At 37.1% G+C, this 23,741-nt stretch overlaps 3 protein-coding genes across 3 annotated transcripts in view; 2 read left to right on the top strand and 1 right to left on the bottom strand.

Moving 5' to 3' along the window:
- The first annotated feature begins 250 nt into the window (after positions 1-250).
- Positions 251-4,282, top strand: emc7b (ER membrane protein complex subunit 7b). The gene is made up of 5 exons (XM_008397383.2): positions 251-612; positions 1,531-1,650; positions 1,730-1,868; positions 2,101-2,181; positions 3,480-4,282. Exons 1-5 carry the CDS (start codon positions 380-382, stop codon positions 3,636-3,638), a joined length of 732 nt encoding a protein of 243 aa, XP_008395605.1. The 5' UTR covers positions 251-379; the 3' UTR covers positions 3,639-4,282.
- On the bottom strand, positions 3,920-23,182 carry chrm5b (cholinergic receptor, muscarinic 5b). Its single transcript, XM_008397381.2, has 2 exons — positions 22,287-23,182; positions 3,920-10,393 (listed from the first exon to the last, which is right to left on the bottom strand). The coding sequence occupies exon 2, from the start codon at positions 10,317-10,319 to the stop codon at positions 8,838-8,840; it is 1,482 nt and encodes a 493-aa protein (XP_008395603.1). The 5' UTR covers positions 10,320-10,393; positions 22,287-23,182; the 3' UTR covers positions 3,920-8,837.
- Positions 10,942-23,741, top strand: part of aven (apoptosis, caspase activation inhibitor) — a 37,567-nt gene continuing 24,767 nt past the window's right edge. Inside the window, exons 1-2 of the mRNA XM_017302122.1 lie at positions 10,942-11,197; positions 12,264-12,435. Coding sequence (XP_017157611.1) covers positions 11,003-11,197; positions 12,264-12,435 — 367 coding nt within the window. The 5' untranslated portion in view covers positions 10,942-11,002. The remainder of the gene's footprint in view (positions 11,198-12,263; positions 12,436-23,741) is intronic.

Here is a 23,741-nt window from a genome sequence, read left to right on the forward strand (position 1 = left end):
TTTTTATGAAACTTTACTTTTTTTTTCTTCAGTCAGAGGCTTCACCTAGTTCGCTGTAATACTGACCGCTACAGGAGATCGTTCTTGCCAACAGCATTTACCTCTGAAGGAAATTAATGTTAAGATACAACTTAATTTATCTCTGTGGTTATAAAATAATTTTTGAATTGAATTCAGTTATTATAGTAAGAGTAATAAATAAAACAATTWAAAAAAAACATTTGGTACCGAAATGTGTATATCGCGTTTCCGGATGTGACGTCACTTCCCCGCAGAGACAGCTGATATTGAAATAAGCACTTCTCCCATAACCTGCCATCAAATACATGTCACTGCGAATATTATTTGAGGTCGCTTTAGTTTAACACCAACTGACAGCATGTCGCAGAGGGGAAGCGTACCGCTCTTATGGCTTTTCATTCATGCCGGGCTCGTCCTCGTTAGCTGTTTCACCGACATGGAAACGGGGCCTGGTGCAGGCGTATCGACGCAGCCGAACGGAGATAAGTTCAAAATCGAGGGAAGAGCGATCGTTCCTGGCGTGAAAACGCAAGACTGGGTCTCTACGGCCAGAGTCTTGGTAGAAGGCGAGGAATATGTGGGATTTTTAAGGTAAGAAATTACTAAAGACGCTCCAGCGGTTAGCTTGTTTGCTAAGTGTTTAGTGTTAGCAGTGCTGGTTAGCATCTCAATATCAGGCGACCGCACGGTTGATGCTGAACACAAATAATGGCTTAAAACTGGTAGATTACTTAMATGTTAATACACCTGGATATAACTATATTAACCATGTACACRAATTTGGTTAATTTCGACATAAACAGCAGCTAAGGCCCGCATGCTAAATGCTAAGTGTGGGCCTCTTGAGAGTAGTCTGTTGTCAACATAGTAACGGTTCAAACCAATGTTTTCTACAAAACATAACGGGTAATGGCTTCTTATTATACAAAACATTTCTCTGAAAAGTTGTTCTCAAATATTGGAGCTAATAAGAATAACATGTTCACAGTACAAAACAATACAATACATAACAGTCCTTTTATTTTATTTTCTCTATGGATACAAACCAAACACTCGTTTCCAGGTGTAGTTCTGTGTTCAGATTGGAGTCGTTTCTCCTCCTCCCGTGACTTTCCCAAAAGCAATTTTTCCATATGTCATAACTCAAATGCAAAATGCACTTAATAGTCAGTTATAATTGAACACAACTATTAAATATGCAGTTAAATAATTACTGCCATGTATGCATGTGTTACCCCAGATACAACAGTTGTCACTCTTGTACAGGAGGTTGGTGTCTTTCAGAAAATTGTGTTCACATTACCTTTCAGTGTTATTTCACTCAACTATTTGGMATGTCTCAAACAAAAACAACACAGTTTTGATGCTATATCTTTTTATTGCTTTAATATTAAGGATACGCTGTGTTGTGGGTGCAGAATGTGTGATTTAAAGCTGTYTTTAATAATATAGAAATCTTTACAAAAATGACTATTATTTGCAAMAATGTTGCCCTTTTGTTTTTTACAGAACTGATGGGAGTTTTGCAGTRAATGACATCCCTTCAGGATCTTATGTTGTGGAAGTTGTTACCCCTACATATAGATTTGAACCAGTTCGTGTTGATATCACTTCCAAAGGGAAAATGAGGTAAGGCTTTACCATRATTTAATCCAAAAACACATTAGTTTCAGCCGTGACCCATATTGAAGCCACGTCTCCTCCACAGGGCGCGTCTTGTGAACTACATTAAGACTTCAGAGGTGATTCGCCAGCCTTACCCTCTTCAGATCAGAGCCAGCGGCCCTCACAGTTACTTCATGAAGAGAGAAACTTGGGGCTGGACAGATTTCCTCATGAATCCAATGGTAATAAAACTAATCAGTGGCTCACTTAGAAATGGCAATATCGGGAAAGCAATAATAGAGCTCAGATCCTGTAAAAGGAATATTAAACCTGTTTGTTTTTTCTGTATAATTAATTATCACTACTTGTGTTTTAGATCTTGTCACATTCAGTTTACATATGAACCTGTTTAGACTTTTGTCAGCAATGAATTGAGCTCCAGGTGAATTCCTCATTTAAATGTTGCTTCTGCAGGTGATGATGATGGTTTTACCTCTGCTCATTATTGTTCTGCTGCCCAAAGTCGTCAACACCAACGACCCAGAGATGAGGAAGGTAAGGAACGCCTTCAGGTCTCCGGTTGGGCGTTTATAACAAGCAGCATTTTTAACTGATGTAAAAGGTATTCTGGTGTGTAAATGTTGACCTGGTTATTCTGATTTGTAATTGAATAACTTTCTCTCAGAGAACTGTAAGGAATAAAATCAATTTTCTAGGCAACGACTGGCCAGGACGGGTAAAATTAGAGAATTGGGCATGAAGAAGAAGAGTGGTATAAGATCTGTCAGGAGACCAAATGTAAAGGTAGCAAGGCTAGAAGCTGAAGAGCAGGGCTCACACTGCTCTACTTCAGTGTAGATGAAAAGGGAAATGAGGAGTTTATTCAGGACCTTCTGGTAGTGAAAAGGGTTTCAGATAGACTGATGAACCTGAAGCTCGAAATTTGAAATAATCATGATCGGTGTTCAGAGTTTCCCTCAGAAAACTTGCTAAGCCCGGTGGTAGAGGCGCTACAGCAGCCCTCTGTGATTTTGTGTTAAATGTTAAAAGTCAGAAAAATTCAAAGGTGTACCAGCAGGCTTCATAATTTGGAAATAATAGTGTGAGGTTAACAGGGATGTGCAGGGACCGCAYACTTAATGCACACCTCTTTGCTTAATCCCTCTTTACTGTCACTGGTGTATTAAAAATCCTATTTGAATTAAGCAAACAATGCTCAGTCTGGTGGGGAGGCAAGTAAAGCCTGGTGGCCCGCCAGACTTGTGATGCACTCGGGGGAAACGTTGGGTATTGTTGGTGGTTATTCCCCACAACTGGGAAAAAACAACGAGGGACAGATGGGGGCAGACTTTGTGAAAAGGATGGAAATGGTTCTGAAGAGGCAGGAACACAGAGGGACATATGATGGTGAACTTCAGCCTTTGTAGACATTATTAGTGACTTCAGCCCAGTGGTTTTCAATGTGGGAACACCTTATTTGACTTGTTTTGCATAAGTCTGACATGAGACTGCCATAAACATGGCATAACTTCTGCTATGAACATGAAGGACTTTTCATAAATATTTACACTTCTCATGAAGTGTCATTCAGTAAATAATGACCCATTTAATGCAAAGATTCAGTAAAACTTTGCATTATTCAGTAAATAATGGCACTTTTAATGGAAAGATGACTGAAAACCTGCATTAAGTGTGTCATTGCAACACTTCATCACATTCATGAAGACTCCTTCGTGTTCATAACAGGTGTTATATCATGTTTATGACAGTCTTATGCATGCCCCTAAATAAAACATTACAGACGACCAGAGGATGCTGGTCTGTAGTTTCTTAAATCCTTTCCATGTGTGCAGGAGATGGAGCAGTCCATGAACATGCTGAACCCCAACCCTGAGCTTCCAGACGTCTCTGAGCTCATGACCAAGCTCTTCTCYGGCTCCAAGGGCTCCAGCAAGGCCGGCAGCAGCAGCAGCAGCAGCAAGGGCAGCAGGCCCGCAGCCAAGCGGAGGTAGTACCGCACCAACCTGCTGGAACTGACTCACTACGTCAAAGCAACATTTTTCAAGTGTAACTTCCTCCCTTTCCCATTCGCCTGGGTCTGCTGTACAGTTTTCTCCATCAGTAAATGTTCGGAGCGCACCGTGGTTTTCAATATACTGTCTGAAACGGAGCTGAGTGTTTTGGTTTCAACCTGCACTCTGGAAAATGTTTGCTAAAGCTATTATTCCTACTTCCTGGTTGTATGTTCTACTTGTGTAGTTTTCCCACTGCTGCTAAATTCCTCTATCTAAAAAAAAAAAAAAAAAAGCCTATATACTTATTCAGAGTTTTTCTTTTCCTGGAACGTTTTGGTAATCCGACTGTGAATGAAATTGAAATTTTAAGATGAGTTCTTATTTAAAAGTATAGATAAATAAATTAAAATGCTATATAACCTTTTTTTTATTTGAGAAGATTTGATTTGTTTGGGAGTAAACACTTGACCTCATTCTATGAATTATTATAGTGCACTGTATGCTTACATACTGTACATAATGTGCCTGAGGTGTGTAAATTAAAGCAACGGCGGTTGGCAGTTAAAGAGTAATGGAGGTGTGGCTGATTTTGCTTTTTAATAAAGTGGGAAGTAAAATCAATATTAAAATCATTAACTAGGTTGTTTGTGTAAAATGTCCTTATTTCTTGATATTTAAGATTTTCCACATCTTTTCTACTAGGGCGTAACGCACGTAACGGTTAAGTAAGAAAATAAACATTTTCTTGCCCAAAATGCAACAGCATAGCATTTCTTTAATATACGCTTGATAATTTGTAGCAAAGGATGCTTCTACTGCAAAAAAAAAAAATACTTTCAATGTTGTGATTAATTGATTAATAATTGAATAGCAATTACAGAATTTGAACCAAGTGAAGCAAACACTTTTACTTGAGGAGTACTGAGTAAAATAGATTTATAAAAGTTATTTTTATTTATTTAAAATGCAAAAATGATATATATATATAATCTTTTTTTAAGTACTAACATGTGGTTGGGGGAAAACAACTTGTACGCAAGTGGTTATATGGCTGAAAAACATCACAATATAAGCATTTCCCATCAGTCGACATTGATAATTATTGGTTAGACTTTTGTATTAAATATCCAAAATACTGCTAGACTAATGATGTGACCTTTTCTCTTTTATCTGCAATTTCTTCATGAGTTGCTTTAATTTTCTCCTTTCACCCCTATTTGTTGTTTTTTTAAGCAGTTATGTGTATTTGGGATATTTTAAACAAAAACTAATCAGTAATTTTTGATATGAACTGATATAAAATGCACCCTGTCTCCCGTTTTTATCTATCGTCTTTGGATCTTGTACTGAAATAAATTTTAAGATTTGGTACAATAACAAAAAAGCATTCATTCATTCATTCATTTTATTTTTATACGTTTTTTCGGCCATATTGCCCAACCTTGGAGGAGATTATAAATATTTTTTGACATGCTATTTCAATTAAAAAATAGAACATCGTTTTTCAAAAATATTGTATTTTTAAAGATGCCCGACTTATTTAGTTCTTGGTTGAATAAAACTGACTTRAAATCTAAATCTGCGAGGGATGCGAATAATTTTGACCCCAACTATAATATTTTCCCACCTGGAAAAAGAATGACCGAAATAAAGAACGTGACTTTCACGCTGCTGAGTCTTTATGAACGTCCGTCTGACTTTGTTTCTTTCTGCGTTTATTTGGATTGTAAGTGTAAAAGTTCAGAGCAGCACAGATTCAGTCACAAATATAAACAAAACAAAAGGCACAGAGTTTATAACTAAATTCAACAGGGACAGATTTACAGTTGGAGCAGTATCGACCCTTTGCGCGTGACGTCACGGTMTTCAGAACTCTTTCCGCTCCGCCATGACGGACGTCAAAACAACCAATGCGCTCATGTAARAAACGCACATCTGGGGGCCTAATATCACTTTTATTAAGTCGATTTCGCAGTAAAAATGGCCACACCGTGCTGCGCATTCGGCTGCGCAAACAGACRTGGGTGAAAACCAAACTTGTCATTTTATTTTGTAACTTTTAATGAGGAAAGATACGGCTGTGGTGGAGAGCAGCTGTTAATCATAATGACTGTCAGCCCTCGGTGTAACCGCGGATTTCCAACGAACACTTTTTASAAGTTAAGAAMTTTGATGAACTTCATATGTAAGTATGATTAGAAAGATGATATTCAATATTGCATTATGTACGTGTAACCATGGAGACAATGCCGCATCATCATGTAGGCTAGCATGTATGGAAAGAAGTGGTTAGCATCTTGTCTTTTCTACCTTTTTAAGGCTTCCTCTGTGTAAAGGGGAATCGCCGTTTATGACATAATCACATAAATCATGTGGTGTGAATTCAGGCAGAGTCGGTAATTTGATCAACACGTCAGGAGGGAGGAGGTTTGGGTCGGTTTCTAAGCTAGCTGCTTCCAACTTCTGTAAATATCTCCGTCTATGATTCCCAATCAGGTGTGTTACATTCACAGATAAATTAGCTGAACTTGAAYAAGTAGAAGCCATGAATAAACTGGCAAAAACAACTTTGGAAACCAATTTCAGTCGCTGTGTTTAACGCTCACTTCCGCCGTCCATCATGGCGCCTCGAATAATTTAGTGACGTAGTTGCAAAGGGTCAATACAAAGTCATCATTCAAACATATAAAGTCTTTTTTACATGATGGATACTGGTAGGGATGTTATCCTTAAATAATCTCACATGTACATTACTGTTCAACTACTGCTTTTTAAAATTCACAAAATGCACAAGTTAGCCCTTAAACACAAGATAAGTTCCCAAAAGCCAGAAGCAGAATGGAAGAAAACATCACCAAACCCAAACAGTGTACGAAATTTACATTTAATCACGGGTGTGAAACTTGGCATATTCTGGTAAATATCTTTATACATAATTAACCAGATTCAGTGTTATTTACTGTATGTTCGGTTGAGGAATGGAGCATTTCTCTAAAACTTAGCAACAGTCATTTTGAATGCATATAAAGAGTTTAACATTAAAACTGATGTGCATCTTGTACAAAAACCTTACAGAACAGTATAAAATAAAATTTTAGATTGGGAAATTTAAACAGTTAAGCATATAAATTATAAATAAACAGTAACAATGTCTATTGTTCAAAGTCAATCTCCCTGTTTTAACACTGTAATTGATGAAACTGCAGAATAAACAAACACTACTGCTATCTATATTTTGTACATGTATAAACACAAGTCMATATTGCTGCTCACTAAAGTCAGGTTGTTACAGATCAGTGTTTTTATATTCTAATTTTAATTTAAAGACATTCTTGATCTTGATGTGGCCTGAAATGAAAACGAGTTTGATATAGCATAAAACAAATTATGAACATCTGGCAAATAAACATGTTTACTGTTGAGTACAGTGGAGGATCCATGATGCTTTGGGCCTCTTTCGCTTCCAAAGAAATAAATATTGTAGCCTCTGCCAGAAACGTGAAAGTAGTAGGGCTTCATTTCAACTGGCTGATTATCCTAAACATACGACTGAATCAACGCAGAAATCATTCACCACTYTGAGAAAGTCTTCTCAGTCATCCAGAATATTCTCCAAAATTACTTAAAAGACGAGAAACAGTGAAGGAGCTGAATGAATTTCTGTGAAATGTTCTTTGTGTATAGTGGGGCAACAGTCTACTTTATTCTCTACAAGTCTGGATTTATGAATAGGATTCCATGACGAAATCTTTTTCTTTTGAGATTTCATCGAGGCCTGGATAAAATCTCCTAAAACTTGATGGAAGAATGTTTTCTGGTCTGATGAAACCAGAAAATAAACATCTGGGGCACAAATTGAAAAGGTACACAAATCAGGAACGAAACATCTCAGTGAAGCATGGTGKTGGCAGCATCATGCTCTGGGGTTGCCTTTATTCATACTGAAAAAAATGTTTTGTTGTGGATAAAATTAACWGCTGAAATAAGAGTTTCTTTTAGGATTAGTGAATGCCACTTTCATTTTTAAAATATTAAGTTGCTTTAAAGTTGAATTGTACAGGATTTTTCATATAAAATAAAGTCAAAAAAGCTTTATTTTGGTTTCATATCCCAAAACCTGGCTGGGTTTKGCACACCTTTGAGAACTATAGCAAAATTATTTGCAATTTTTGACATATTTAAATTCACAAAGTTTATTTTCTTCAATCTTRAGTTGAGAAAACGTGACTGAACTCAACTTTTTGTTTCTTTTTTTGAAAAGTCACAATCACAGATACCTAACATCCCATTGTTGTTATARTCATAGTTGGAATTTTATTCAGAAGACTTAACTAACAGCTGAGTTGTGAGTCTCAAAACAAAATACTTTTCCAGATAAATCACATCAAGAACCAACAAGAAAAGAAATACTGGAAATGCAAGCAGCGTTAGCAGCAATAAGCAAGTGAATGATGGGTAATCTCGTACTAAGAAAGCGCAAATGAATGTGGCGGGATGAAAAATAAGGAGATTTTTCAGATACGTCACCAAAAAAATGACATCTTCTCAAATCAACCTGTGTATCTGAATCAGCATTGAAAAAGATCAGTACAATGCAACAAATACAATGACATTAACAGCTGTCATTAACGAGCACTTYAAGCTTTTTGCACTTCTGTAACTTATGCTGGGCCCAGAAACACAGATTGAAGACAACACCTAGAAAAAATACACTGAATTATCCTTGTTTAATCCGTTTTTCTTGCTGTGAATAGTGGCAGCATCATTAACCACCATGGTACACAAAGTACAGATTCTTCATTCTGAGGTTTGGAGGCATCATCAATCCGTTTCAAGAAAGGTTTTGGTTCCTTCATGCGTTCACATCGGCTCTTTTATACAAAAGTGTTTGAAAATCCGAGGTATGTTCATTCAGGGTAACTTTTGTAAAGCCTTTAACTCCTTCTAAATATGCCCATCTACTGAAAAAAGATGTGCAAATAGCCTTCAAATAAATTCATCTTTTACTACAGTTGGGTGCTTATCTACTTTAATATGCTGAGTAAACTTTCCTTCCAGTCATTTTGACTTTTTCTCATTTTCTACCAACATATAATAAATACAAAAACCACCACACTTCAAATGAATACTAGCAAATATCAGCAAATATCAACAAATATCAACGTCATGTGGGGATAGAACGCATTAACCACCACATCAGTTCATCTTATTGTTGCCTCGCCTCCTCTTCCTCCACTGGCAGAGCAGGAGCATGCGGAAGGTCTTCTGGAAGGTCTTGTTGCACAGAGCGTAGCACATCGGGTTGACGGTGCTATTGACGTAGCACAGCCAGTAGCCCAAGTGCCAAAGGGACTCAGGGATGCAGTTGGAGCAGAAAGCGGAGATGAGCACCATGATGTTGTACGGTGTCCATGTGAGAATGAAGGCCAGGAGGATGGCRCTGAGGGTTTGGGCGGCCTTCTTCTCCTTCACAAGCACCATCCTCTTCCTCTTGGTGATCCTGTTCTTCATGGCGGAGTCTATGGGCTTAGAAGCGGTGGAGGATGAAGAGGTGGACGGCTTTTTGACCGGCTGCTCTGGCTCTGGAGGGCACGGTTTTGGACTCGGTGGATTGTCATTTTTACCCTTTGAGCTACCTTTGAACTTGTAAGAAATTAAGCTTTTATGGCTCTTCTTCTGAGGAGTGGAACAAAACTCCTCCTCTGGATAATCTGGAACCTCCCCGTTCTTATTACTCTGTCCCGTCTGCTGCTCTTTGAATGATCCTTGTGGGGTTTCTATTGAAACCCGATGCTCCTCCTCCTCTGATGATGTGTAGCTGTTGAAAGAAGTGGTCTGATTTGCTGTCACCCATGCGTCATCTGACCTGCTGGTCATTTTAGTAACGTTACTTTGAGTAGACGAAGACCAGGAGGCCTGACTCTGGTCTCTTCTCTCTCTGGGGAAATGAAAACAAGACCGAATCATTGCCTTCTGTGGTTTATTCCCCTCTGGGACATTCCCAGTTGTGAGTCCTTGAAGCTCTGCAAGGTCTTTTGTCCGTTTCTGCGTCTCCTTGTAGATCCTCCAGTAGAGGATGGTCATAATTGAGACCGGGATGTAGAAAGCAGCAATTGCCGTTCCAAACGTGATCACGGGCTCCGTTAAAAACTGGATTTCGCACTTGTCGGGAGAAACTGTTCTCCTTCCTACAAAGTACTGCCAGCATAGAATGGGTGGCGCCCAAAGGACAAAAGACACCAGCCAAGCTAGCCCAATCATAATGGCGGCTCTCTTCGGTGTCCTCTTTGCCCTGTAAGTCAGTGGCCTTGTGATGGAGAAGTATCTGTCAAAGCTGATCACAAGCAAGTTCATGACTGAGGCATTGCTGGCCACATAATCCACTGCCAGCCAGAGGTCACAGGCAATGTTCCCCAAGGGCCACTTGTCCATCAGTATATACATGGTGTACAAGTTCATGGACAGCACTCCTATGATGAGGTCAGCAAAGGCCAAACTAAGCAGGTAGTAGTTGTTTACGGTCTTAAGCTGGCTATTTACTTTGAATGAGAGCAACACCAGTACRTTTCCAACTATRGTTATCAGACTGACGATGGCTGACACWGTAGCGATGGCTATGACCTCCAAGAGGCTGTAGGGAACTGTCCCATTGCCTAAAGTGCTGTTGTGGACATCCATTSTCTTCTGTTATTAGTTTTTCCTTAGTAGTAGTCAGTCTCCTCTTTGAGTCCCCATCAAGACGAGTTGGCAGCCTAAAATAAAACAAAAACAACAATGTTGATACATTAATATAGAAAATATGATAAAATSCTTAATTAATCATCAAGAACTTTTTTTAAAATGACTTTTTAATGATTTTACAGCTAAAATAGCTGCCACCAGGTCTGAGTAATTTYAGATTTTTAAACTGTGTTTTTGTGTTCAGAAAAGCCGAGTTTGAGTTACATTTAAGGTGGAAAGGGTTCAACCACAGTCTGACTACCCTCMAGCCATAAAACGTACTAGTATGGTAATTTTTCATGTGCGAAATCATTTAATTTATTAAACACATTTCCAACTTTTRTTGTTTTCAGAGCTGCTATAATAAAAACACTTTACTTTTTAAACAACTTTATAGTTTGTTTTTGCAATATCCATTTTATTTTTACTTMTTAGTAAGCTTCTTATTAAACTTTATTTTGATATATGTTGTATTTTATATTTTATTTTATTATACTGTCAGTATTTAACTCTGAAAAGAATATTCATTGGGGGAAAAAAAACTCAACCGGAAACATTTTTACGGGGACATATTTTGCGGCAGTACCTCTTTGGCGGTGCCACTCGCTAATGTGTCCGACACTCAGTCAAAAACAACTGTTATGGAAGGTAGAGTCATGCGAGGCAGGGGAGGCGGATGGAGGAGAGGCGGCCGGGGTGGACACGACGGCGGCGGCCATAACAGTGAGCACAGAGGTCGGGGGAGAGGCGGCCAACACCGCGGCAGGGGCAGGCGAGACCACCGGGGGCGAGGACGCGGTGGAGGCTACCACGCCGCAGCAGACGCTCCCCAGCAGGTGAGAACCGCTGCACCAAACTTCATTGAAGAGGATTGCAACTCTAACTTTTTTTGTCTGTGAGCCAACAAACTCGGTTCTAGATAATATTTTAAGCTTAAAAATAAGGTTGTCTTCAATTCGGCATGGATTGGAGTTTAGTTGCATGTTTTAAGTCCTGCATGTTTTAGATGTTCCCTTGTTCAACACACCTGAATTGAATGAATGTTTCATTACGAGGCCACTGCACAAGTTGAAACTTGTTGAACTTGCTGTTCAAACAGCTGTATTGGAGCAGGGACACATCTAAAATATGCAGGACACTGACTTTTGAGAACTGTTGCCTCCTCTAAATAAATGTAATGTTCATGTAAACACTTTTACAATGAACATCCAGAACCTCAGCCTTTGAAATTACACCTGATTTCCTCCAGCATGTTGAGTCATTTGATGCTTCTGACAGAATTAGAGGATAAACAATAGGGGCACCTTGATTGCAATCATAGAAATAAATGTTGTTACTTGGGGGCTCTTTGATTGCAATCACAAAAATCTCCTTGGTGCATCCACGCCTGCCGTGTGGTGTCTAATGACATGGCTGGGGGCGAGAATGGGCATCCTTTAGCTTGACTTAAAAGAAAGAAAGAAAATTGACTTTAGCATGTTTCCAGAGAATCATTACTATRATAACTGCAGACAAACAGGAAGAGCCACGACTCCAACAAATTTAATGAGTCCACTGTTGACATGGCATGCTGTTTATCTTTTAACAGTCGGCATTGCTTACAGTTGTGAATTACAGGAAAGTGTATAAAGTCCTTTTCAAAAGTGTGGTTTATTATAAAAGAATGATTTGAGCAGATAAAATTTAATCAGTCTTCATTTCTGTGTTAAAACCATAAATGGTCGTCATTTGGTTAAATAGTGGTCGTCATTTGGTTAAATAGTGAAAATGTTTAAAATATAATCAGTTCAAGTTTCATGATTGTTTTGAAGGAACACTACAATAATACTTCCTAGATTTTTTGTTTTCCATTTGACTTTAATTTTAGGTATTTTTTCTCCCTTCTGTTTCGTTTTCCTTCAGCACCAAGACGAGGGGGAGAACCTCGAAGATGAAGACGATAGGACGGCGATGTTCTCCAGAAGAAAGCTGGAGTCCAACTGGGACCGGTACGAGGCGTCGGAGAGGGCGGAGGAAGACGACGGCACGCCATCTCAGAGAGGAACCGACTTCCATGTGCTGCTGGCGTCAGCGGGTAAGAGCACATCACTTTCTACTCTTTCTGCTCCAGTATCTCAGATTGTTCGCTGATGTTGCTGCTGATTTTTTTTTTGTTGAGAAAATCTGTTGTTGAATATCTCCGACAGTCTTTGTTTTCTAATTGGCTATGCTGTGTTGCTCTGTGTGGATTCTGATGTCGGCTTTGCTGCCTTTGTTTTGTTTGGGCCCCCTGGACTCTTTGATTTGGTTAATTATTTACTGCAAATGATCAAGAAAAAAATGTACAGTGCTGCTTCATTGAAGTCAAGCTAACAATGGTGGCAATATTCTTACAGTGGGAGGAAAAAATTAATATATTTGTTTCTGATTTTGATGCAGAAACTTTCTAAATCCGTCATGTTGCCGTTTGAAATGTCAAAGCGTCAGCTTCCTTCACAGATTGTCTCTGCAGGCTGGTTAGATCACTAAATGTTTTTAAATRCTTTTAAAAATGAATTAAGTAAAGGGCCAAATTAAACATATAAAACAAATATTTAAAAATCTCTTCTTTTCTGTATAGAAAGTATTCAGACCCCTTTAAATGTTTCACACTTTGTTTCAATACAGCCATTTGCTAAAATCAAAAAAGTTCATATTATTTCTCTTGAACTCAGCATTCCATTTCGACAGAAAAACTAAAATGAAGGAATTTTTTGCACATTTATGAGAAAAGAAAAACTGAAATATCACACCTATAATGTCAAATATGTGACCTGAACTGATGAATAAAAAATAACTCTCAGGTCAATCAGTCCTAAAATTTAACAGGAAAAGCCAAATCTTTATATCACAACTTCTAGGTAAAATATAAAACCATAAATCACAAAAATTTTATTCATTTAGGCATTCGTATCATCTATACAACTGGATGAAGAAAAATTGGTGTAATTTCATTAATTTCTGTGTTTTCCTTGGACCCACTGATACTGGGAACTGCTAACTTTATATCTTCTTCACTCAGTAACACCATCCACACTCAAGATGTTTATTATTAGTTTGACCTAGTTGTGCTCTCACTGATGGGGGGGAAACTGCCTATTTTTCCATCTGCAACCAAGTCAAGCCGATTTCTGCTTCTTCAGATCAACTGCTTGAAAAAGAAACTTTATAGATGATTAATCCTGCAGAGCGYTTATTTTAAAGTTTCCACTAAATCAGGGTAGAAGTAGCTATACATCTTCATAGCAAAAAAATTAGAATTTATTTTAATTAAAACTGTTTTCATATTTACATTTTTTAGAATTAATCCCCTCATTAATTAAAACAATTGTTTCCTACTAKATTAATATCTTTATTTACATTGAAATGAAAGTATCATTAAAAACTGGAGACTGTTATTTTAATCAGCAGGTAATTATTAATGATTATGTATCCCATAAACCATGTCAAACTTAAGGCCCGTGGGCCAAATCCGGCTCACCAAAGCTTTTTATGTGGCCCTCTAGATTCTAGACTAAACACTAAATGAGCTTAAATATCATGTTATCAATCAAATCAATGCAGTTTTTATCTGTTTACTGCCAAATTATATCAATCAGTCCCTCCAGTTTGAGAATTATCCTGGAAATTCACACAAAATCAACAAATCCCTGCACTTTTTTGCACTAATACATAATTGAGAGTTTATTGCTGATTTTTCTCAAAAATTGTCAAAAACCTTTTYTTGTGCTAAACAGCTSCCTCAGTTYTAACTGATGTCAGATTATAGTCCATGATCTATACAAAAAAGTCATATTTACCGTCATAAATAAGCGCAAATATTTCCATATTAGAACCACAAACACTTTGATTTTTATTGCAAAAAAATCACAAAAAAAATCACAAAATTGTGAAAAGATGTTCAATAATATTTAATTTTAAGCATTCGTTAATATTTTAACAGGTTTTATCAGTACGTTCTGGCACAACCGGCCCTTTAAGATCATTCATGATCTGGATTTGGCCCAAAACCAAAATGAGTTTGACATTCCTGCCATCGTTCTTCCATGTCTGAGTCACGTTTATCCTGTAGAAAATTCCAGAATCGGTAAATTAGGACCGATTACTTCACTTCTCTAATCTGCAGCTCTCCTTCTTGGTCTGCACGCTGTGGCCGTGACCTTCAACCTTTGCCTGCTTTCACACTGTCATTTTGTGCTTCGCATCTTCACGAATGCAATTTTGTTGCATTTGTCTGATGTTTTGCGCTTTGAAGCCTGAAACGGTTTCCTCGCTTTCAAGCCAGATCTTTGCTGTTTGTGTCATCTCCGACAGAACTACTGACGATTTATCTGCCTCAGAAATCCCAGTCAGTGGGGCCTGTGGGAGCTGCGATCGGTTTGCTCGAGTTGTTTGTGTTTTCTCTCTGGCATATGCCAGATTTTCTAAACTGCTAAAAGTCTGTAGTCCATCATTAAATTTTTAGTAATGCTGGGTGACTTATTTTACAGCGTTTCCAGTCAAATCTTACAGTGAGACGAAAGATATAAATTCATCAGAAGTTGATGCTAAATAGTGTTTTTTTTTGTAATTGCAAGGGGGAAAACACTTTTAAGCATTTCAAGAGAAACTAAAATTTGTGAATTAAATCTAAACAATCTATTCGTGTAAAATATTGTCATATGATGTCCCTACCACGCTTTTGTTTTTCTTTCCAACAGCCGATTTATTTTTCATGACAGATTGAAATTGAACAGCCTGTTTCCTAATCCATTTAACCTTCTTGTTGTCTCGCTCTCCAAGCAGCCGACGGCTTCTCTTATGAGTAATTCTGATATTTGCAAAACWATTTCCACACCTCTGTTTGCTTAGCACACATYGTTATGTGTTGCCGTCTCTGTTTTCTCTCTGTCAACATTAAAATATCTCCAAAGGACACAGTGAGCTAACAGACTGCCTGTCTCGGCTCTGGCAGCTGGTTCACTTCATAAAAATCAGACGAAACAATTTGCAGCGAACTCTGTTTGTAGTACAGACTAATAAACATAATCAACWTGTTTTTTCTGGTGTCTTTAAATAGCAGTTTAATAAGTGGCTTCTGATCTTACAGCATTATATTTATATTTTTGTCTTAATATGAATTGTAAAAACTTCTCATGGTGTTTAATGCACCATTATAATAAGTATYTAARAGGCCTTAAAGACCAATTCCAGGAAGATTRAACCTTTTAGAATCAAATACTCAAACAAATGAAAGTCTATAGGCACTTTAGGTAAATAAACTACCCATCCAATTGGTAGTTTATTTGATATTTATCTACTTACTGTGCATTTTTTTCTCTTTCTACCAAAAACTGGAAGATAAAAGTTTTCAGTTTGGTGTTTTGGTCTCAACCAGMCCTTTTTTTTTCTTGAAGGACAATTTTGTTTCCAAAGACTTCAAAATTAATTTTGTTATTTTGTTTATTTACTTTGGATATTTAAAATGTCTTCCAGTTCCAGTGTTTAAATATTCTTAGTAATTTAAAGTTCATTCGTCTTTTAGAATGTGGTCTTGCATTAATATGTTTGTCATTACCATTATATTAATTAAAATTATCTCAAATCAGCAGTTTATCACAGTAACATCTGCAATAATTTGTTGTCCAACAGAATTTATGCTCTTCTTTGTGTGAATTCATTGAGATTTGCAGACACAGTAAACCTTTTTAAGGTCCCATAACAGCATTTTTTTACTGGGATGAAGGCTTTGACTGGACCGTTTTTCAGTCTGAGCTTCAGCTGTCAGACAGATGGCCTCATGTTTTATCTCTGGAATACTTTGGGTTTCAGAGGAATCTGTGGTTTACTCAGCAACATCTACAAAAACCAAATCCTAACCTTTCCAACACCCAATCAGCTTGCAGTATTTGGTTTAACGTCATAATATACGGTCTGGTTTCTCCTAAATATGGTGCTGATGTATTATGTTTTCATCCATCCATTATATACTGAACTAAATGGATACATTTCATGCTGTAACATCTTTTCTTGTTCACTATTTTTCTAATTATCCTGGATTATTCAAAAACTGACTGTTTTTGTTTAGGTTATTTGTCTTTACATCACATTTTGTTTGAATTTTTTCTCATTTCAGTCAATATTTTACACTTTTTCACTGTAGCAGGGGTGTATTTAATTTTTCTACAAATGGCTTTTGCAGTTCAGGTTTTATTTCATTCTCTTGCTACAGCATAACTGAGTTTGTGTGTTTTTATTGGTTGATTTTATTTAAAAAACTATTTGAAAACCTAGAAGTGAACACAGGTGTACTTTCTTTCTACTGTAAATTTTAATACAGCTCTGGAAAAAATTAAGAAAATGATCAGTTTCTCTGGTTTTACTTTTTATAGGTTTATGTTTGAGTAAAATAAACTTTTATTCTATGAACTACTGACAACATGTTTCTGAAATTACAAGCAATAATTTTAGTTTTTATTGGCAGAAAATGAGAAGTAGTCAAAATAATAAACGATGCATTGTTTTCACTCTTCAAGCAAGTTCATATTAATTTATAAGCAACAATCCTCATGTTTTAACTCAGAGTTCAGAGGTCAACGTTTGGTGGAGTAACCAGCAGGTTTTCAACGGCGTTCAGTGCGGCGGGCTCTTCATTTTTTCCAGAGCTGTACATTAAAGCGTTAGTGTCTTTCTGGTTGTTGTAAATGTAAAGTTGTTGTTTTAAGTTTTTTTGACTCATCTTCCTTGCCTCTGTGTTTTGTTGCATTAGTCACATACAGCAAGAGGCTGCTGCTCTCTAGAGGAGGCATAATTGTACGTGGGCGGTGATGCTTTCACAAGTTGTTTTCTTTTATTTCGCCATATGATATGACAAAAAAAAAAAAAACAAGTACTGGAATCTACAAAACATATACTGTCACCTTTTGGCTGCAGCTACTATATATTACATATTATGCTTCTGCTTTCTGCTGTAAAGTGAAATCTGGCCAGAATGTAACAGAAGTATTTGGAGATTTTCTGTATTTCGGGAGAGGAATGGCCTGCAGCAGTGTTTCTCACCATTTTGTAATGTATCTCATAAGGCTTGCGAATTTTAAAAATCTCAGGGCAGAAAGGTTGAAAGCAGAGCTCTACTTACGGCGATGGTGGAGGCGTTAGAAAGGAGTTTCATTATAGGAAGGTTTTTCAACATTTTAATCAACAAGCTGAAGTATTTTATCTTTTTATCTCTAATGCCAGATTCTGCAAAATGAGAGCTTTAGAGATCCAGTTTAAATTTATTTTTTTGACAAGAGTCTTACACTGAACTCATATTTCCAGAATCAGTTTATTTCATTTTATTAGATAAAATGAAATTCATTTCATTTTATCTATTTCATGAAATAAATTGAAATGAGGCATTTCATTACGAAATGAGGAAATGCCATTCTTCTTTTCGGACGACTCTTAWGCAACCTGCTCTTGAAGTTTGCTGGTTTGCTGTTGCTGAATATTTAAATGTTTGATAACGTATCAAGATCAGCCCATTGTTAAAGATATTATTAATGCAAATTAGCCATAAKGTATTCCAGGTTATGCAAAAGTAGCAACAGTGCAGCTGCTGCCGTCTTGGTCAGGTCTCCCTTGTAAAAAAAAAAATATATCTCAATGGGACTAACCTAGTTAAATAAATAAAATCATTAAAAAATGATGGCAGTTTTAAGTCGGACATGTGGAGTTTTAATATGTATCCCGGAGGGACTGAAAAATGTTCAATGATATTTAATTTTAAGGATTCATTGATATTTTAACAGTTTGTAAACAGGTTTTATCAACACATTCTGGCACAACCGGCCCTTTAAGAGCATTCATGATCTTTATTTGGCCCAAAACAAAAATCAGTTTGACACCGCTGCTATAGARATTAAGCTCATGTTGGAGAAGCTCTGCTTCGTTACTTTTGATCTTTTTAAACACTTTTGATTCTTGTTTTTTGTGTTTTTCTTCTGGTTTGGATTCTGTGCAGCTGAAAGGATTTTTGCTCTTAGTTTTTTATGTGCAACCATGGCAACAATGCATTTTCTTTTTCTTTATTATTATTATTTTTTTTACAACTGACAGCATCTGATTATAATCTCACTACACCTGAACTAGAACCTCAATTCCCTGAGGAGTTGAAACTGGAGCTTCCTGAATGTAGAGCAGGGAGAGAAAGAGGAAGTTCAAACCATCTTATCGAGGTGGATTAGCAGTGCTTTCCAACTACTGATGATGCCAGAGGCTTCTTCAGAATCGTTGCGACACTGACTGCTACTGGAGATCCTCCTCTAATGCGTTACGGCAACATTTGGTTTCCATTTTCTAATAAATGAAATGGTTTAGAATTTGATCATTAGTCTGCAAAATGTCCCAGTTAAGGTTCATGATTCCACAATAAGAAAGAGACTCTATAAAACCTGCATCTGTGAGAGTTTGAAGGTAAAATTAAAAATACATTTTCAGAGAAGTAAAAGCTTAAACTTCTCATATGTTCAGTCTGTTTTAGCTGACCGTAGCAGTTTAAAACAACTTGTGCTTTTCCAGTCAACTAGAATAATTATACTTCATGTTAGTCAAGTCTACAATCTTACCTTTGTTAATTTGGCRCAATGTTTTTCAGCCGTTCAACATCTGTACGTTGCGTATATCTACCTTTTATCTAAAAAGATTCCGAGAACTAGGAGATCTAGAAAGTAGAGGAACATAACGTCTTTGATGCTAATTGCTGCACAATTGACGCAAAGTTCAAATGTTCACTTTTTCTCAAAGATACTCCAAATAAAAACATGATGTTCAACTGAAAATAACAGAACCAATCATAACCGTTTTGTGAAATGAAGACGCCTACCAGAACGGTCTCTCCTGTTTATATGAGCATTTGAAGTTAGCTATTAGCATTGACCACTCGCTACATTTTCAAAGAGCTTCACGTTGTCACCTGTGACTTTGGTCAAAACATTTTCTGGAGTTTTTCAACTGTTAGGCCAATTTTGATCTGCTGAATCCAAAAATCACATTGGTTTTGCTCAATCAGGTAAACWTTCTGAACTATGGGGCAACATAAGCATCAAAATGCTTCTCAGAAGAATGCTTGTTCTCCTGAGGATCTGGGATCAMTGTTYAGGAATTGTTCAGGAATTATTTGCTTATAAGCATCTATGTCTTAACTAAAAGTTACTTTTAAGTTGGTGTTGGTTTACTTTGATATTTGCACTAGAAACTAGACCAAATATACTTGGTAAGATCTTGTGTTTTTGCAGTGACGCTACATATTATAGTTCCAGTGTTTTTATAACCGCTTTAAAATCTGCATTCATTTTACTGTGTGGCATTAAATGACATGAAATTATGTAAGCAAACTGTTTGCTTTAAATTCAAGGTCAGGCACATTTCAGATTTTAAGGCCTCATTGAATGCTTTCATGCATCATCGATGYGTTTTCTAAAACCCWTCCCGGCTGGATTTAATGAACGTTTTGTGTCCTGCGTGATGGAAGGCAGCGGATATTTTTCAAGGTTGAAAACTTGATTAAATATTTTCAGAAAGGTTTTCGTCACCTGGTTCATTTTGGTTTGCACCAGTTTGTTTGTTTCTCATCGGTATTCCTGCGATGCTGGGGGTTGATTGTGTCGTCGGTGCGCATGGTGCCATCCTGATATTATGAGTCTGTAAGACTTGGGGAAATTGCTGCCCAGTTATTTTCATCCTGGCGCTGTAATCCATCCGCACACATTAACACGAGGATCAATCCTCCTCCCCCGCAGCCGTAGTTTACMGAGGCCGCTAATGGGCACCTATCAAGGCTCAATCATGATGAAACAAAAGGAAATCGCATTACRGCGTCACTGATTTGGCCAACTGGATCGACAAACGCAAGGACGATTTCCTAACCGAGACAAATCTTCCCAATCATGTTGTTAATTAAGATTTTCCAGTTTGGCTGAACAGGTTGGACTCAAAGCGGAGGAATGATCGCAGTCGTTCAATTAGATCCTGGACGAAAATAGGAAGTGAATCATCGCAGGTGTTTGGTCCGTTTGTCTCCAAGTACCGACATGTGGAACAGCCCACTGAACAATCCGTGGAGTTGTTTAAAAATAGTCATCATCTTTACAAAACCCAGAACAAATCCAAACCTGATTTGAATTCATTGCTGTTTAGATCAGGGGTGTCAAACTCCTTTTGGTTTTGGGCCAAATCCAGATCCTCAAGGGCCGGTTGTGTCARAATTTATTGATAAAACCTGATCACAAACTGTTAAAATATCAGTGAATCCTTRAAATGAAATATTATTGAACATCTTTATAGTTCCTCCAGGATTACGTCTTTCTTTTTGTGATTTTATGTAATTTTTTAAAATAAAAATTAAAGTGTTTATGGTACTAATTTGGAAATATTTGCACTTATTCAAGACAGTAAATGCGACTTTTTATTCCTCGCTGTATAGATCATGGACTATGTGACGTCAATTAAAGCTGAGGCAGCTGTTTAGTATAAATAAAGATTTTTAAATTTTTTGACAAAAATCTGCAATAAACTCAAGATTGTTGGCGCAAGTTGTTGATTTTATGTGAATTTCCACGATAATTCTCAATAAACTGGAGGGACTGATTGATATAATTTGGGAGTAAATTGATAAAAACTACATTGGTTTGATTGATAACATAATATTTAAGCACACTTAATGTTTAGCCTAGAACTTAGAGGACCACATAAAAAGCTTTGGCGGGCCGGACTTGGCCCACGGGCCTTGAGTTTGACACCTGTGCTTTGAATGTTTTTGTTTGAGAAAGTGTAGCAGAAAAAAAGYAGAAGTAGTGAAAGTTGATGCTTGATCTAATGTTTTTTTAAATGAGTGGATTTGTTAGATTTACATGTGATAGTTAGCAATTAGCTTGTATAAATCTGTTATTAAAGGGARTTGTTTCTCTCCACTGTTTCCATCTGCTGCATTTAGGAAAAAAAAACTTTTACCAAAAGTCACAACAAGTTKAAGTTGATGGCACCAAGATCGTTTTCTGTTTAAGGTGGATTTGTTTGTTTTGTTGGTAATTATACATTTAATTAAGCTGAGTTTAATTACAAAAGTAAATCAAGGTTAAAGCCACTTACTTTGATTATGATCCTGTAAATCTTTTATTTTTTTTTTTTGTATTTAAAAGTTATCCCTCTATTAAACAAGCTGCAGGTTATTTTTACCTCTTAGGCGTTTACAAAAAATAAAACCATGGCAGGTTAGAGAAGAAAAACAGGAATCATCATTAGTCTGCAAAAACCTTATTAGTTCATTTACAAAATTAACAGGGTAAATATTAGTTCTTTAAAAATGCAGATTTTGAACATTTTCTGTTTCATGAAGGGAATTTTTAGGTTTTGCATGTTGAGTCAGAAAGGCAGCTCATTTTTAATTTTAAAACCAACTGCAAGRTGAGCTGCGAATTTTATTAAAAACAATCAGTTTAAGGAAATCTGCGTTTCTTCAGGAGGATCCTTTCAGGAATTTTATTTATTTTTTAACAAAACGTACAGCAATTTAAAAAAAAATTATCTAGTGTCATAATTTGATATAAATTTTAATTTTTGTGCATCAACATTTCATAATGAGCAGAATATTTTTTTCTCCTCTCCTGAAAGTATAATTTTGGGTTTTTTTAAACATGTTTAAACATTCAAAGTGTTTTAATGCTCCTTTCTCTTGAATTATCTCAAATTTATTCTGTACATGATATTCAGCAGTTTGGGTAAGTTAAGCGTTGATTAAATAACCTTTTGTTGCATAAGAAAATGCAGTTTCCCACCCAAGTTGAATGACAGTTGACATATTTTATATAAACTACGCCTGCATTTACGATACAGCAACTAAAAATGAGTGATGTTGGAAATCTGCTCTTATRTTTGTCATATACTCACCGCGGCGCTCCAGAACAAAATGGGCGTTTGACCAGATCTTATTATTTTTTTCCCCCTCCCTCCTCCTCCTGTCTGGCAGCGGTCGCTCAGTCTCTTCTCCCCGCGGTGCGAGTCATTTCTCCTCTCAAAGCGTTTGCCTCGCACCTTTCCCGGCTGGCTCTCCCCTCCCCTGCTCGCTCCTGCACACTTTCTCCCTCTGCGCTCTCCTCTCCAACGAGGTGAAAAACACACTTATCAAATACAGGTAGGTCGCCACGCCATCTCGCATCCTCACCAGTTGCTAAGAACAGAGCACTTTTATGCAAACAAGTTTGTCAGGATCATATGAGTTCTGCATCCTGCAGCTTTTTTTTTTTTTTTCCTCTTTAAGTCGAGGTGGCAAAAGCAACAGCTGTTGAGTATCTGCGTGACAAAACCAGTCGAGGTTCTTCGAAGCCTCTGCCCAGATCTCTCGCCCGAAAAACACAAATTGCCAAGAAGGACTTCTGGTTCCTGGGAGCAGTAATCACAGTTCACCGACCATGCCCTCTCCAGATCTGTATTTTGGAGAGTCGGTCGTAAAGTTTCTCCAGCTGGAATTAAAGTGGAGACAAAGTGTTGATCCTCAAGGATGAATCACTTTTTGTCACCTCACTGCTGCTCGGATGCCGATTGAGCTGCTGCTGCTGCTGCATGACATTCCCTCGTAGATGGACCTCTCATGCTGCTTCAGAGCCCCGAGCAACACGCGAAAGAGGAGGTGGAGGAGGTGGAGGAGACGGATGAAACGGAGGGGGGAGGAGCTGGAGGAGGAGCTGATGTGGGTGTCTGTCGTGCTTCAGGAAAATCTGAATGTTTGTTGATGCGATGACAGCGCAGCAGATCTTTATGCTCCCATAAGCTCCTTCAGTTCAACTTTCTTTAGACGGATTGTTTTCTATTAAAACCACAATTATTTAAAATGATTCCTTGGAAAGTTTTGGCATGTTTTGGACAAGAACAGTGTAATTTTAAATTTATTTTAAATATAGCAGATAATGAACTAAAATGTAAACTATTTATTAAAAATAACCTAAAATCTGAAATTATTGGTACTTTAACAAACACTGTGAAACAAAATACAAAATTTGTGACGCTATAGAACAAGAACTTAATAATAATATATATGTTTAAGAAACTCAGGCTGCAACTAACAATTATTTCAGTAATTGATTATCCTGCACTGCAAAAACACAAAATTCTACMAAGTATTTTTTAGTTCCTTATGCAAATGTCTTAGTTTTGTCATATTTCAAGTTTGCTAACTTAAAAGTAGCTTTTTACCTAAAATAATAAAATAATTTACGTATTTTATGTAAATAACTCCTTAAGTTCTTGTTATATTGGCAGATTATTTTACTTGTAACAAGATATTTTTCCCGTGTTATAAATTAATTTATCTGCCAATTAACAAAGTACTTAAAGAAATTATTTATT

Source organism: Poecilia reticulata, linkage group LG21, assembly GCF_000633615.1.
Source record: "Poecilia reticulata strain Guanapo linkage group LG21, Guppy_female_1.0+MT, whole genome shotgun sequence".
NCBI classification, from domain to species: domain Eukaryota; kingdom Metazoa; phylum Chordata; class Actinopteri; order Cyprinodontiformes; family Poeciliidae; genus Poecilia; species Poecilia reticulata.